The 15,324-nt window shown below is 35.7% G+C and overlaps 2 protein-coding genes across 3 annotated transcripts; one reads left to right on the plus strand and one right to left on the minus strand.

Annotated features, from left to right (window-relative positions):
- LOC105221934 (uncharacterized) lies at window positions 1-13,613 on the plus strand. The gene is made up of 10 exons (XM_049446982.1): window positions 1-177; window positions 1,356-2,362; window positions 2,423-3,835; window positions 10,164-10,188; window positions 10,253-10,486; window positions 10,554-10,631; window positions 10,686-11,045; window positions 11,114-11,781; window positions 11,861-12,916; window positions 13,231-13,613. Exons 2-10 carry the CDS (start codon window positions 1,376-1,378, stop codon window positions 13,483-13,485), a joined length of 5,076 nt encoding a protein of 1,691 aa, XP_049302939.1. The 5' UTR covers window positions 1-177; window positions 1,356-1,375; the 3' UTR covers window positions 13,486-13,613.
- On the minus strand, window positions 5,837-9,018 carry LOC105221911 (transcriptional adapter 2B). 2 transcript variants are annotated; one of them, XM_019988869.3, is made up of 4 exons: window positions 8,755-9,018; window positions 7,668-8,540; window positions 7,111-7,260; window positions 5,837-7,021 (listed from the first exon to the last, which is right to left on the minus strand). In XM_019988869.3, exons 1-4 carry the CDS (start codon window positions 8,866-8,868, stop codon window positions 6,905-6,907), a joined length of 1,254 nt encoding a protein of 417 aa, XP_019844428.1. In that variant the 5' UTR covers window positions 8,869-9,018; the 3' UTR covers window positions 5,837-6,904. The 2 variants fall into 2 exon arrangements, with proteins under 2 accessions (XP_019844428.1, XP_011197356.1); XM_011199054.4 differs by having other exon boundaries at window positions 7,111-7,190; window positions 8,755-8,993.
- Window positions 13,614-15,324: the final 1,711 nt, after the last annotated feature.

Here is a 15,324-nt window from a genome sequence, read left to right on the forward strand (position 1 = left end):
ATGATAAAGTGAGTGGAACGGTTAATCACAAGTAGACAGATATTCACAGCTGGAATTTTTGTTAGATGAAAAATACAAAATATAGCTTTTTGAGGCGACGTGAAAGTAATTAGTGTAAGGAAAGGCGACAACGAAAACCAGTAGCAATTCCCATTTAAAAAATCGGAGTATTCCAAGGTAAGAAACTTAGGAAAACAAATGTGAAAGCTAGTGAAGCTCATTTCAAAATTCGTGCAATTGGTGCTTTGTCGCCATTTATTACGTTGTTGCTATCGCCATGACCTTCGTCTTTGTCTTCTATACATCGCCGTCATCTTGTCATACGCATATTAAACTTTGTAGAGGCTATTACAAAAATAAGTGAAAACTAAAGTTAGTAACCAATTACTTCAAAAACCAAAGTATCCCCTAAAATCTGGAATTCATATTGCTTCAATGTTTTTTCTTAATTTGCTTTTGGAGGATTGCAGTTTTTGACATTCGCAACCCAGGCACTAACAAACTTTCTCCATGTTTTTATTTGTTTTTTTATATAAGATATCCACAGCTAACTGGAAATTAAAAGTGTGCTTTTGATAATGGATTTGATACAGACTAATTTATCTGGAATCATTGAGTTCGTTATTACAGCATTTTATATTTTATCGCATATCTCAGATTTCTTTTGTCAATGGTGGTTGAATGAGGTGCCATAAATGCGTTTGGTTGAGTTATGTTTAAACTTTCCATTATTCTTATTCAAGTAAATTATTTTTTTAGGAGATGGAGAATTAGGGTAGTTTGTTGGCAGAGCTATTACTCATTGTTATGATTTTCTCTTTGGCGGTTCCTTATGTTATTATTTCCGTTACGAAATAGCGAAATATAATAAAAGTGTAGAAAGATTGTGACGTATGAACGAAGAAAAATGAAAGAGATCAAGTACAAAACATTCAATGCCGAATTGGTAACGGAGTAACTGTTGCTATTTTGTTTTGATCAACGATTTGCGAGGGAACAATATAAAGTAAATAATTATAATAAGCAAATAATTAAATATAGAATTTATGTTTCTGTTTATTAAAATGTATTGCTAATGATATTTTACTGATTGAATGAGAGTAGTGATAAGATTAAATGTATCATCATATTTTCTTAAAGTTCTTAAGTTAAATAGTTGGCGATATTTTTGAAAAAATATAGCACTGGTATCTGCGCTTAAAGAAAATATGATGACGCATTTAATCTTATTGGTATCTGCTGAGTAATCTGAGTTATATAAAGTGATTATCAAAAATACACTACTATGCATATGTACATATATTTTTAATTTTAATTCGAAAAAAATTTAAACCAAGAAACGAAATCTTTTTCAGATAATCGTTTAAAACCCAAAATGGACTTTTCAAATGTTATTAACCTCAATGAACCGCATCAGCGTACAATAATTCACATAGACATGGATTGTTTCTATGCCCAGGTTGAAGAAATACGTGATCCCACTCTGCGCTCACGACCACTGGGAATTCAGCAAAAAAATTTTGTGGTTACTTGCAATTATCTAGCTCGTGAATACGGTGTCAACAAATTGATGGCCGTCGAGGAGGCACAACGTCTTTGTCCTACACTGACCTTAGTCAATGGTGAAGATTTGGCACCATATAAACAAATGTCTCAACGTATATTTGATGCACTTTTGACTTTTACACCATTGGTGGAGAAACTGGGTTTCGATGAAAATTATTTAGACGTAACAGCCCAAGTGTGTGATCGTATAGAAAAAAACCAATATGAACATGTCGAAAGTTCTACTATTGCCTCCAGCATAATTCCCAAAGTCAAAGGTCATATATATCCGGAAAGTGCAGAATTTTCGCAAAGTTGTGACTGTGGTTGCGCACAGCGATTAGCAGTGGGTACACAAATTGCTAAAGAAATACGTTTAGCTTTGCATAAACAACTTAATATAACATGTTGTGCTGGTGTATCGTATAACAAACTGTTGGCAAAACTTGTAGGTTCTCAACATAAACCCAACCAACAGACTGTTCTATGTTCAAACTATGCGGAAGAGTTTATGCGTAATTTAAATAGTTTGCATAAAGTTACTGGTATCGGACAAAAAACAGAATCGCTGCTTCTTGAGAGTGGTATCGCTAACATTACTGAATTGCAAGGATGTAACATGGACTCCCTTCGAAAAAAATTTGGCTTTGAAACGGCAACAAAATTGAAAGATTTGTCTTTTGGAAAAGATGTGAGTTCAGTGCGTCAATCCGGCAAACCTAAAACAATAGGACTCGAAGATTCATGCCGACCGATATCCGTGCGAAGGGATGTTGAAGATCGCTTTCGTTTGCTGCTTATGCGTTTGGTGGAACAGGTAGTTGAGTATTTCTTTCTACCATTAGTTCTTAATAAAATAGTTCGTCATTATTAACAGGTAGCAGAGGACGGCCGCATACCAATTGCGATTAAAGTGATTTTACGTAAATTCGATCCTCAGAAAAAAACAAGTCATCGAGAAACTAAGCAAGTTAACATTTTGCCTTCATTATTTAAATCACAAACAGGAACGGAAAGTGGCGGACAAAAGGTGGTACTCGCAGAAGGCGCACAAGACAAGTTGCTGAAGATTATTTTACGCCTGTTCGAACGTGTTGTTGATCTTACTAAGCCGTTTAATATTACTCTTATCGGCCTTGCGTTTTCAAAGTTTCAACAACGGAAGCTCGGTTCATCGTCCATTGCAAATTTTCTAATTAAAAAAACTGATTTAGAAGTACAGTCTATAACTTCATTGACAAACACTGATGTAGCCACAACTGCCTCAATGCCTTCACCAAATAACGACGAAGCATTCCGTTCGTCGCCCACCACCTTTCAGCCAAGTGATCAGTTTTATCGTCGACGAGCAACTGCAGCTTCACCTATACCAATGCTTATTGACAATGGTTCTGAATCTGCAGCAACTAATTCCGATTTCTCAGATTTCTCTGAAACTGAAATTGAACCTTCTCCAAAAAAAAGTCGTATTGGTCGTTTATTAATGGCCAAACGGCGATGTTTGGGGAATTCAGCCATGTATACTGACACTGCTGACGTTGCATCCCCAAGCAAACTTCGTGTTTGTGATTTGCGTTTAAATTCACGAGACAGCGAAAAAGATTTCATTACAAATCCAACAAGTACCACTAGCTCTGCACCTTCGGTAACATTCTCGACCACAACAACAGCATCAACTACATGTACACCCCTGCAACGCTTTCGAACGATACAACCTCCTTCGTCATTACTTATGAAAGTTAATCGAACGTCGGCGGGAAATCGTACCTTTACAACGCAAAGACAAATATCGTCGACGCCATCATCAACAACCTCATCGCCATTACCATCACCAATGGACGAAACGGGTAGTACAGCTAGTACACCGACAAGTTGTGACATTCCTACAACAACACAGGCTTCTGACTCAATTCAATCTACTCACTTACTGATGGGATATCTTGAGGATATATCAACAGCATCTGAATCAGTTGCAACATCTACGAACACTACTACCATCACTGGAAATGTCTCCAATATTCCCTGCCCGGCAGGTGTGGATACAACTGTATTCAATGAGTTACCATTGGATGTTCAAAACGAATTAATTGAGTCTTGGCGCAGTTCTCTAGCTGCTGCTGCAGTTGCCGTGGCTAATGGCAATATTAGATCAACTAGTACTACTATCGCCTCTGGTACAACTCATACCAACCAATCAGCAAACGCTGTCACAGCTAAAGCTGGTGGTGCGGCCACCAACGGCAGTGGAGCCCAAAAAAATACCCTATATAGGTATTTCCTTAGGAATAAGTGATATCCCGGATTGTTGTTACTTATTGGTGAAACGCTTACTTATCCAAGGATTGGCTAGGTATATATATGTTATAAATATATATGTCTATAATCTCGCGTAATGTAAAATCTTAATGTTATTTTACAGGGACCTTAATTTGCCGCAGGTTGACAAGATATGCATATATGTATTTTAAATTTTTTAAAACTGTTTGCGTGATTTGTTGTAAAGCTAGACAAGCATTTGTTAAAACTGGAAATTATAAAACAAATCTCTGTTTTTTTAATTAAAAATAAAAGTAAATGTCGAATATATTACTTTGAGAATATTTAAATGGACGGTATTTTATGGAGTTCAGGAACATTCAAGTCTCAATCATTGCGTATAGCAAGGCATAATATTCGACGCAAAAATTGAAAAAACTACTCTTCCTCCAGGGCTAAAGAGGTGGACCATGAATTACCTGAACGGTCGTCAGTCATCCGTACTATTTCGAGGTGAAACATCTGAACTGAGAAGAATTAAACAGGGGGTTCCGCAGGGTGGTGTTCTCTCCCCGTTACTGTTTAACTTCTACATCTCGAAACTCGCAACCACCAGAGGGGGTTTCTATAACCTCGTACACAGATGACTGCACGATATTGGGGTAGGGTAATGGAATCGATGGCATGTATTCGAAGGTAAACAACTACCTCTCCGACCTTTCTCGTTTCCTCACTGCACGGAACCTCACACTTTCCCCCACCAAATCCACAGCGACCATATTTACGAACTGGACGAAGGAGTATAGACTTGAAGTTAATATTGCAGTCGATGGCGTCAAAATTTCGACTGTCAATAACCCTAAGATTTTAGGTGTAACTTTTGATAGTCTATGCTCCTTCTCTTCCCATCCTGAAGTCTCTAGCTGGCGGCACATGGGTAGAAGACAAAGAAACGTTTTTGGCAACTTACAAGGTAATCGACCGGCCGGTCCTTAACTATGTAGCACCAATATGGTCGCCTGGATGCAGTGGTACGCAGATGAGGAAACTTCAGACCTGCCAAAATACTGCACTCGGACCACGACAGGATGCCTTTTGATGTCTTCCATAGAACACCTTCATAGTGAGACGCTTATGCTCCCAGTTAAAGAGCAAAATGAACTCCTCTCCAAGCAGTTCCTGCTGAGATGTTTTTGTAGAAATCACCCTTGCAGGCATCTGCTTGGAGCGGAACCGCATTCTAGGAGCATCAAAAGGTCTTTCCCTGACTACGTGGACGACGTCGTACAGTACGCCGATCGGACTCTGACGCAAGTGACTTTCGACAGGTACTGACCGCCATTCACAGTGGAGCCATTAGCACCTTCATCGAGTCCCTTCCCGTGAATGGCGTTCTTGGAGTCAAATCACCACCCATCGCAGACGAAGAGCTCGAGCTGCCGCGAGAAACGCGAGTGACCCTAGCGCAACTTCGTTCTGGATATTGTAACAGGTTAAACTCCTACTTATCCAGAATAGATCCTGACATACCCAATGTATGTCCTGCATGCAACAAGTCTCCGCATGATACTGACCACCTCTTTGCATGCCCTACGAACCACACTCATCTAACACCCTCCTCCCTTTGGTTCGATCCCGTCGAAACAGCACGTTTCTCGGGCCTCGGGAATTAGATAACCGTTAAAACAACAACAACAACGCAAAAATGTTGCGGTATAAGTACCAACTAGAGTATCTGGAGAAAAACAGAAAAGATAACTTCACGAAATTTGGGATGGATTATTGTTTAGGTAACTGCGCAATCTTCGAACTAATTGTTCAGATCGGCTCACTATATTCTATAACTGTCATACAAGCCGATCAAAAAGATTTTGAATGGAAAACTTATTTTTGGCATATGTCATTACGAAATTTAGCTTCTATTATTACCTTAAACAACGCTACAGTGTGAGTAGCTGCCATTCAAACTGATCAAAATAAAATCTTCGGAAGATATGTATATTTTTTTTCTAAAGTAACCTGTAAAGAACTAGTAAACTAAAACTAACTGTCAGCCGGTCACGTTAAGAGATTTAGCCCCTGTGACAAATATTATCACTTCGGCGCCATCAAAATTAAGGTTATTTTTTGTTTGAAAGACATCGTTAAGTATAGCAGAGATTTCATATTATAATTTATTTTCATAACTAAATTTTATTCGTATATATCTATGTTTATATTCACACTAAATGAAAAGCGAACTACCGAATGTCGTTTTATTACATTATATAATTGATTTTAACATTTTAAAACTAAGCCGTTCCTTAGGGATTAACCATTCTTAGAACAAAAACATGGTTAAAGAAAACCAAAAATGATGACTTGATACAAGTAAGCATTTAGATTATTTATAATTACTGCTAAATTTTAAGCTAAATAAATATATTGAGTTTTTATAGATCTTCAAATATATACGGAATTTATATGTATATGTAATTTAAATATTATTATACCAATTATAAATTACTTTATTATAAACATATTGCCGCCTTATTTTGTTGTTTTGTTATATTATCTAGTGGCTTAAGCAGAAATAGTTGAGCGCGTACAAATATTATAACATCAGTGAGTCTAATGACTCAGCCAACCTACTTTTACAAAATACTTTCTTAGAGAGTTTTCAACGGGTGACAAATTATTAACAACGGGAGCACCGCTAAGTAAACAAGTTTTTAGGGATAAATATGTCGTAGGCGGAAGGTTGAAGTCTTTACAAACTTGCTGTTCATTAGTAGATAATAAATCGGTGCCCAAAGGTTGTGGTAGATGCTTTAATTCATCTAATTGTGCACGCAAAATACTACTCATTGGAAGTGTCTTAATATCTAAATTATTATTTTCCTGCAACAGTAGTTGCTGTAGATGTTGTTTTTCGTTTACGGCGACGTCGTTTATTTGTAATTGTGGCGTTTGTTGATTTTTTACTCCCATCGTCGTGGTATACTGCTGTATTGGTATCAGTGGCTGTGGATTTCCGTTCGTTAATTTGGTTGTAGACATTGTGCCCGCTCCCACTATCATCCCCGCTTGCGATATCGTCGTATGAACCGACGATTCCCGACAGCTATCCAAGTAATTTCTGTTGTGCAATAATGCGCCGGAGGAGGTCAGGTCGCCGGTGTGGAGCGTGTTTCTTGATGCGATTGAATTTAGGTGTGCCTCGCCTCCGTTTGACAGTTCGCTGTGAAATGTTTATATATACATATTTATAGAAGTTATAGTAATATTAACAAAGCTATTTTCAATAATAAATGAAGTGTAAGTGCTTACGGTTTTCTGCTGCTGTGTTGTGGAGAGTGTAAGGAAGAGCCTAGCTGCCGACGACTTCCAATGCTGAGGTGCGTGTTGTCCTGTGGTTAAACATTGTCTTATACATCCGTTCAAACGTTCGCCGCTTGGTGTGCCGATAATACACGCAAACTGAATATCGTGAAAATGGAATGGAATATAATGAGCATAGCCAAACTAGCATATGTTTCAGGGCAAGTCGTCAGAATTACTATGAACAGTTTTTCTAAATACGACACGATATTCAATCTTTCGTGTATTGTCAGTTTAAGCGAAAACTACATATGTATATATATATAATTTAAAGTCACCTATATATGTACGTTTACATTGTATGTGTACATACACATATGTATAAATCATCTTTAATTTTTATTTGGAACAAGCAAATGAGACTCGTATAGACATACATACATATGTATGTATATAACGTAATGATAACAAGTCCTTGTATGAGTGTGTATGAGTAAAATATCTACTTTTACTCTTTTATATTTGAAGTAATTGTAATTTAACCCTAGACTTAAGCAAGCACTTACAGTTTTTCCATGGCCATAGGGTCCAGTGGAACGATTCAAAGACATAGCTGCATGTTGTTCAAAGTGTCGACATTCGTCAATTTTAGTTAATCCGTTGTATCTATAGCGGCATAGCTCAGCTAAACGTATTCGCAACTCTTTTTCACGTTCGAGAGACATCAGTAGTCGTTCGTACTCATTGGATGTGTAAAATTGGGCAAAGACACGAAAACGATCACGGAATTCCTTTTGCTCACGTGTCATGCCTGGATGTTGAGCATAATTACGATTGCGAAAGAAGTTAGCTACAAGTTGATAATCACGAACCAGCCTTTTACGTCGTACTCGTTCACGTAATCGACGTGTATACATGTCGACGTGAGCCAATTTTAATAAATAATCAGCTTCGGTATCTTCGGTGCTGAGAGACATTGTCGATATTAACTGTTCAGCTGTGGGATCATATTCACGTTCAAAACCATCCCGATTTGGCATATAACCTAACTGAGCAGCTTCTTCATTCGTAATGTCCAAAGGAGGCAAGCGTTGTAAAGCTGTAGCGCCTAAAGGACCTACGTCCTCAGAAGTGTGATCCACTAACAAGGGTCGTTGCGATTGGGCGGGTGTCCAAGTGTGAAGACCAATTGCGCCATTAACGAATCGTTTAACATATTCTTCTTTGGCGTCCTCTGCTGACTTCGTCTCAATATGTTTACTTATATCTTCCCAATTTCCAAATCCATATTGTTCTATAGCATCCAGTAGTCGTATTTCTTCTCTAGCAGTCCAAGCGCCCTTGCCTCGAAATACAGACAATATAGCTGTGCCGGTATCCATAAATTGATAAGCATGATTATTCTGATGTGTACCGATCTCCGCCCCGGAAGCAAAACACTATAAACAAAATTCTATTATAAACATTTTCAGCTGTTTTTTTGTATATCTTCCAGTCGGTGGAATATGTAGAATACTCGTAGAAATGTCATATTATATGTAGATATGTATATACCAAAGAAGATGCTCAAGTCATTCGCTACTTTATACGGACGAACGCATACGAATTCTCAGCGAGTACAATGAATACATTCCATATAAATTAATTACTCACCTGAAGACATAAATCAAAATTTTCACATTCTGCACAATGTACACGAATACCAGAGATATCGTCCTGGCAATTTGTACAATTATATTTTGTAAACAAATCCCCGATGCTTGTCATACTTGGCAAATCACAAAATAATTTATTTAATACTTGAAACAGCTTTAATGCAAGTATCTTTTACAAATGGCGATATCATAACAAGGATGCCAGCTTGTTTAATTTAATTATTATATTAAATTAGTTTAGTTATACGAAGTTTATGTCTCCAAAAAAATTGTTAGCAAATTAAAAAAAAAAATGTTGTCGCTTAAACACACAACTAGTAAAAACAAAATAAAGTTATATTGAAATTGAAATTGTTCTTTCAAAAGACTATAAAAATATGTAGCATACTTCTGATTCTACATAAGCATATATGTATGTAGTATCGAAGTAGATGCATGCCATCGACAAAATTCAAAACAACTTTCCTCACCTGGCTTGACAATTCCTACTTCAACAATGAATCTAAGAAGACAAAAGGTATGCCAGAATGAATGCCTTGATTTCCATTCCTCCCTCAAATAAAACTGCTCCTTTTGCTGGGCAAAGCGTATAAATGAGAGTTGTGAAACAAAAATTTTAAATGAATTAGCTAATAGAATTTATTTTAAACCGTCTCTTCTCGAAACTTTTTAAAAAATTGTGAATTTTCAAATTATTTAATGCAATAGATTTGTTTTGTAACAGCTAACTATTGCTAGCTAGCCAAAGCGTTTCATAACCAACATAACTAACAGAAGTGGCCACAACTAAATGTAGAAATGGTTAGTTGGTTTCTTATGGTTGCTAGTTTTGAACTTTAATTGTTAAAATTTTACTTTTCATTTGGCACAACAAAATGAAAAATTTGTTTTCACCATAGCAAAATTTTCCACCTCAACCCAAACAAATACAAGTCTTACCATTTGGTATACAGCCAGATTACCATTTTTAGTTGAGCAAGATATGGCAACACTAATTGGTAATACGTCGTTATGCATGAACAAAAACAATGAATATTTGTACAGATAAATTTATACAATTGGATTTAATAATAAGCTAAAATAGTGCGTATAAAGTTGGCGGATCCTGGTTTTTTATACTTTGTGTTTTTTAAATCTTTTGATATCGTGTACATGGTGTATATAACATATTCTGATAACATTAAAATTTTCATTTTATTAAGCGACCAAGCCAAACGCGACAAGTAATTAAAAAATAATAGTGAGACACCATATTCTTTCGAAGCATGGAATGAGTAAAATCATATTAAAGCAGTTGCCAAGATATAAAGTGGCCAAAAATATTTTCAACAAAGATAACAATAATAGAAACCACGCATTAACGCAGAAATCCGATAACTTGATTTCTCCTTACTCAAACCCAACCAGCTACCTTCAATGCAGAATGATCAAGGTTTGAACATTTAAGATCTAAAAAATTTCTTCGTTTCCCGGTATTTCTATCTTTCCATTTTTAGAATGCAGAAACTTTATTGTAAAGTTGAAACGACTACCCGTTGATAAATACTCCAAAATATATACGCCCACACAACAGAATAATGTGGCATTGCAGGAACAATGCATAACTAATTCATTTCCTGGGTCATCAGAAAAACAATTGCAAATACCGAAAGGTTTTAAAAAAGCAGTGTCTAACCGGAAACGCTGTGACCATAAGAGCACTGGGCCAGTATTAAAGAATTTACCAAAAGGTTTAGATATATCTTATACATGTAGTCGTTAATTCGTATATATATATAATATTATCTTCATTTATAGGGTGTAAGCCATTAAGGGTTAGGGTGAAAAGGATTAACGCAATAACACATCAAATAGAAAAAGAAGAGCGAGAAATTGGTATATCTTCTATAAATATAAAAATATGATAAAGTGAAAACTTTGATCTTTTAGTTCAAAATATGAGAGGTACCAAAAAGGACGAACAGGTGAAAACCACACATACAATAAAGAAAAGTGTACATATGAAGACTCCCAAAGAATCTAGTAGTTTTTCGAAAGTAATTGCGAAACCGAATAAAAAAATGTCAGCAAATCATCAAATTTTGAAAGAAAACATGGGTTTAGCAAATGTTGTCTTAACTCCGCATCTTCGTAAACGTTTAAATAAACTTAGTCTATCGAAGTGTTCAAGTGACCGAACCACAATAGACAATAGTTTTACGAAAAATCAATCCCGTTTTAGTTCGGTTAGAAACTCGGCAACATCTGATGATAAACATGAAGAAGATTTGTCTCACATCAATTCCAAAGGTAAAAATCTAAAATATCAATTATTTCAATGGTAATATTAATTAATATTTTTGCATTTTATATTACAGTGACAAGGTCGTTAAAAACTGCAATTAGGGACCCTGACTTAATAGAGGAATTAATTTGTTCCGATGACTCCGAAGAGGGACACGACAACACTAACCAGGTCAAAACAAATAAAACAACCCATAAATTTTTTCATCGGGTTCCGGAGGGAAAAGTACGCCTGAGGAAAAAATGTACAAAGTCGCAAAACATTTTCGATTTTTTATCTCAATCTGAATCAGAATCTGAGGTTGCAAAGCATCGAGACCCTGCAGCGGATGTAATCAAAAAATTAATATCTGAAGGAAAAGTAAGAGTAGCAACTAACCAAAAAGGAACAGGACGTCCTATTTTAAAACGAGGACGTTTAAAAGCTGGAAGAAAGAAACGAGAAGTTAATAAAAATAAAATCTCTAAGGAAGAGGGGAACAAAAAAAATAACGCTGTTAATAATAAACCGTCAAAAATAGCAGAAACACTGGACAATTATGATGTTGGCGCAACATTACCCCCACCTTCTGGTTTAGAGGATCAATATGTTTCCATGGCTAATTACGATCAGGACCAAAATATTCTTACAAATATCGTTTCAGGAACGGATGAACATGTACGTGATGAAGGTTTTAGTCAATTAGCTCGCTCAGTGCTGTTGCAAGAAACAAGGAAAGTCGAAAATATTTACAAAAAAAATGTAAGAAAAGTTTTTTTTATAACTTTTTTTTTAATTTTATATTTGCTTCTAGTAAAAGATTTTCCTGCTTTTATTTTAGTTTACTGAGCAACGGCGCCTGCTCGAGGCGGCACGTAAATTTGTTAGTACTCCGGCCGCGAATCGTCAAAGTAGAGATTTACCGACCTCCGATTTATCACCAATTAAGTTTCCCAGTCTGCAAAATCGTCCAGTGTGTCCCTCCCCTTGGAGAATAAACGATGATTCGCACCTACCGCCAGTATTTAATTTCACCAAAAATATGTCTTGCCTGCCGACATTTTCTAGTGATTATATTCCTCCTACACCGAAGAAAAATAAATCCAAGGACTCACAAACAAATGACTCCAATATAACACTTCCGATGCCCATAATAACAAGGCAAGACAAATCCTCCACCGTATCAAGGAATACAGCTAACAGTATTCCAAGCGGTCAATTGCAGAACACGCTAGAGTCCGAAAATAATTCGAATGTAGAAAATATGCCACCGACTGCTTTAACTGTAATGAATAACGCCGAGAATGCCTCCATATCCAATTTGCGTCAGTTGCCTAATCCGCGACGTACACTGGGAACGCGAAGTCCACTAAAAGCCATAAATATAATAGATGTTGTAAGTCTGCCATCATGGAAAAAAACTATGAATGATGAAGTAAACAAAGAAGCAGTTTCCACGGTTACTGGTGATGTTGCACAAAATGATAAATCAAATGAAGATTTATTTGGTTTTGAAGAATTTTTAGATCACAACTCTGGCGATGGCGAACCCAAAAAAATTGATGTAGAGTCGCTGAATAGACAGTCTGTTAAGCGAAATTTACGTAATAAGCTCAAAGATCTTCAAAAATGGCGCCCCGAAAACTCTACTTATAATAATAAAAGTGTTTCAGCAAAAACGTATGATGTTTTCGATAATAATGGCCCGAAACAACGACTTATTAATGAAATGCTTTGCTCTACCATGATTAATGATTTGAATGATGGTAAAACAAAAAGGCAACAAAATAATGAAACTTTGCATAATATTTCGATATGTGACAATGAAAAGGCAACGCAACCACTCGAAACAGATTTTTTTAATGACTATGAACCGGAAACTACGTTCCAAAAAAAGGTATTGATGTTTAAAGATTATTTTTATAGAAATTGGTATAATATTTTTAGCGATCATGCATAGTGAATTTCACTTCTCGATATGAAATTCTAGCTGTTTCATTCGCTATAGTATAAAATTTTGCTAACAATATATTTTATTAAGCAATTGGAGCTCACAGGGCCTCAAAGAGTAAAGTACATCTTTATTGGTAGTATGAAGCTCCTACAATAAATTAAAAAATTGTCGTGAAATGTACAATTATATTTTAACATAATATAGGCACATGCATAAATTTTAGTAATATGCATTAGATTAATCACTATCTTTTACAGACGACACTGCGAACCTATGTCCGCCCTGCCAAGCGGAAACGCAAAACACGTAAAAATTTCGTTATGTTTAAAGACAGTGAAGAATCCAATTCAGATTCCGAAGAAGAGAAACTTGAGCATATAAATGAAGAGCCAAAGAAGAAAAGACACGAAGCTCATGGTAATGCCAAGATGAGCACTGAAATGGAATCCTTTGTAAACGAATTCAACAGTATGTGTAAAGATGTAGAAAACTACGAACTACTAGTGGAGTAGCTTTTTTGCCTTTGCACATAACAATGTGTATAAATCTACTTGCAACCATATATATATATATTTTCTATTATTTTACATTAATCCTTGTAGCTTAAGCAGCATGAATATAAAAGTGTCAGAAAAATTAATTGGAGGAATTGGCCTTTAAAAGGCATAATGTTTAGTTTTGTTTTCTTTTTATGCTTCTATTATTTTGCAAGTTTTACTTTTTAGTGTTGTAAATGATAGCTTCGAGTTTCTCATACACACCAGTGATCTGCAGTGAATGAGTTAAACACAACTTTGAGCCACTTGCGAAAAATTGAGTATGAAGCAAGCAAATTATTCACGGAATGAGTATAAGTGTGAATCAGGAATAAAGGGATGTTCAACTTATTCCAGTGTGAGATCACCTCAAAATAAGCGTTTTTTATAACGTTTTCCATTATGGCCAGATCGAACAAAATAAGAATTTTTGGGCATTTTAAATTAAAACACCCAACATTTAGTACGACTAAAAATTACTATGTAGTAGTTATTTATTATATGGAGAAACTATTTAAATCTTTTTAATGTATGTTAGAAGAACTGAATTTTGACCTTTCAATACCCAATAAAAGGATTTAATCTTGTTAGCTCTCAATCATTAAATGTTTTTAATCATTGTCCATTGAAAACAACACTATGATGCTTCAAATTACAAAATCTTTCATCAAATACCTTTAAATTTCACAAATTTATTTAATTTTCATTGTTTTTCATTTTTATAAGTGGTCTTAAACGATGCAACAAATCCCTCCGTTTATATATTTTTTTGGTAAGATTTCAATCTGGCCATCGCTCGTTTCCAATTGATAAACGTCAAACCATACTGAACTCGATTAGCTGTCAAAGTTCAGTAGGTTTTGACGTTTAGCAATTGTTCTCTCACTTCCAGTGAGAGAGGAGTTAAACATCTCTTTATCTCTGGTGTGAATACTGCTCACTTACAATTATGAAGCGGCCTTTACACGATCAGATATATGTGACAACATGTGTGACATAACACCAAGTTTGACCGTGTAAAGAGGAAAAAAACATGCTTGTCACGCATGTTCAAAGTTTTTAAACTTGTTTAATTTTTCTGCTGGTGTGTCACACAAGTGTGATCGTGTGAAGGGCTGCATGATGCACGCAGTGCATTTCAGAGATAAAGAGATGTCCAACTCCTCTCTCACTGGAAGTGAGAGAACAATTGCTGAACGTCAAAACCACCTAAACTTTGACAGTTGACTGGATTGAGGAGATTTTGACGTTTAGCAATTGGAAACGAGCGATGGCCAGACTGAAACTTACCAATAAAATATGAAAACGGAGGGATTTGTTGCCGCCGTTCAAGACCACTTATAAAAATTTTAAGCAATGAAAATCAAAGAAATTTATGCGAAATTTAAAATATATTTGATGAAACGTTTTGTAATGTGATGCATCATAGAATTAATTTTCAATTACAAATGATTAAAAACACTTATTAATTGAGAGCTAACAGGCTGAATTCACCTTATTAAGTATTGAAAGTTCGAAATTCAGTTGATTTAATATACCATAAAATCATAAAAAAGGAATTAAGTAGATTCGCCATATAATAAAAGTCCGATATATAATAATTTGCAATCGTAATAAATGTTGGGTGTTATAATTTAAAATGCCCAAAAATTTTTATTTCGTTCAATCTGGCCATAATGGAAAATGTTATAAAAAACGCTTATTTTGAGGCGCTCTCACACTGGAATAAGTTGGGCATCCCATTATCCTTTGACAGTTGACTGGATTGAGGAGATTTTGACGTTTAGCAATTGGAAACGAGCGATGGCCAGACTG

The sequence above is a fragment of the Bactrocera dorsalis genome, chromosome 2 (assembly GCF_023373825.1).
Source record: "Bactrocera dorsalis isolate Fly_Bdor chromosome 2, ASM2337382v1, whole genome shotgun sequence".
NCBI classification, from domain to species: domain Eukaryota; kingdom Metazoa; phylum Arthropoda; class Insecta; order Diptera; family Tephritidae; genus Bactrocera; species Bactrocera dorsalis.

What these genes read in the sequence shown, in the direction of transcription:
- LOC105221911 (XM_011199054.4), bottom strand. Translation starts at nt 8,868, where the DNA reads ATGACAAGCATCGGGGATTTGTTTACAAAATATAATTGTACAAATTGC. An exon ending in CCTATGGCCATGGAAAAACT is followed by an intron (nt 7,191 to 7,667) that starts GTAAGTGCTTGC and finishes GTTTAACCACAG; the next exon opens with GACAACACGCACCTCAGCAT. An exon ending in CAACACAGCAGCAGAAAACC is followed by an intron (nt 7,022 to 7,110) that starts GTAAGCACTTAC and finishes AACATTTCACAG; the next exon opens with CGAACTGTCAAACGGAGGCG.
- LOC105221934 (XM_049446982.1), top strand. Translation starts at nt 1,376, where the DNA reads ATGGACTTTTCAAATGTTATTAACCTCAATGAACCGCATCAGCGTACA. An exon ending in ATTAAAGAATTTACCAAAAG is followed by an intron (nt 10,487 to 10,553) that starts GTTTAGATATAT and finishes CTTCATTTATAG; the next exon opens with GGTGTAAGCCATTAAGGGTT. An exon ending in AAACTACGTTCCAAAAAAAG is followed by an intron (nt 12,917 to 13,230) that starts GTATTGATGTTT and finishes TATCTTTTACAG; the next exon opens with ACGACACTGCGAACCTATGT.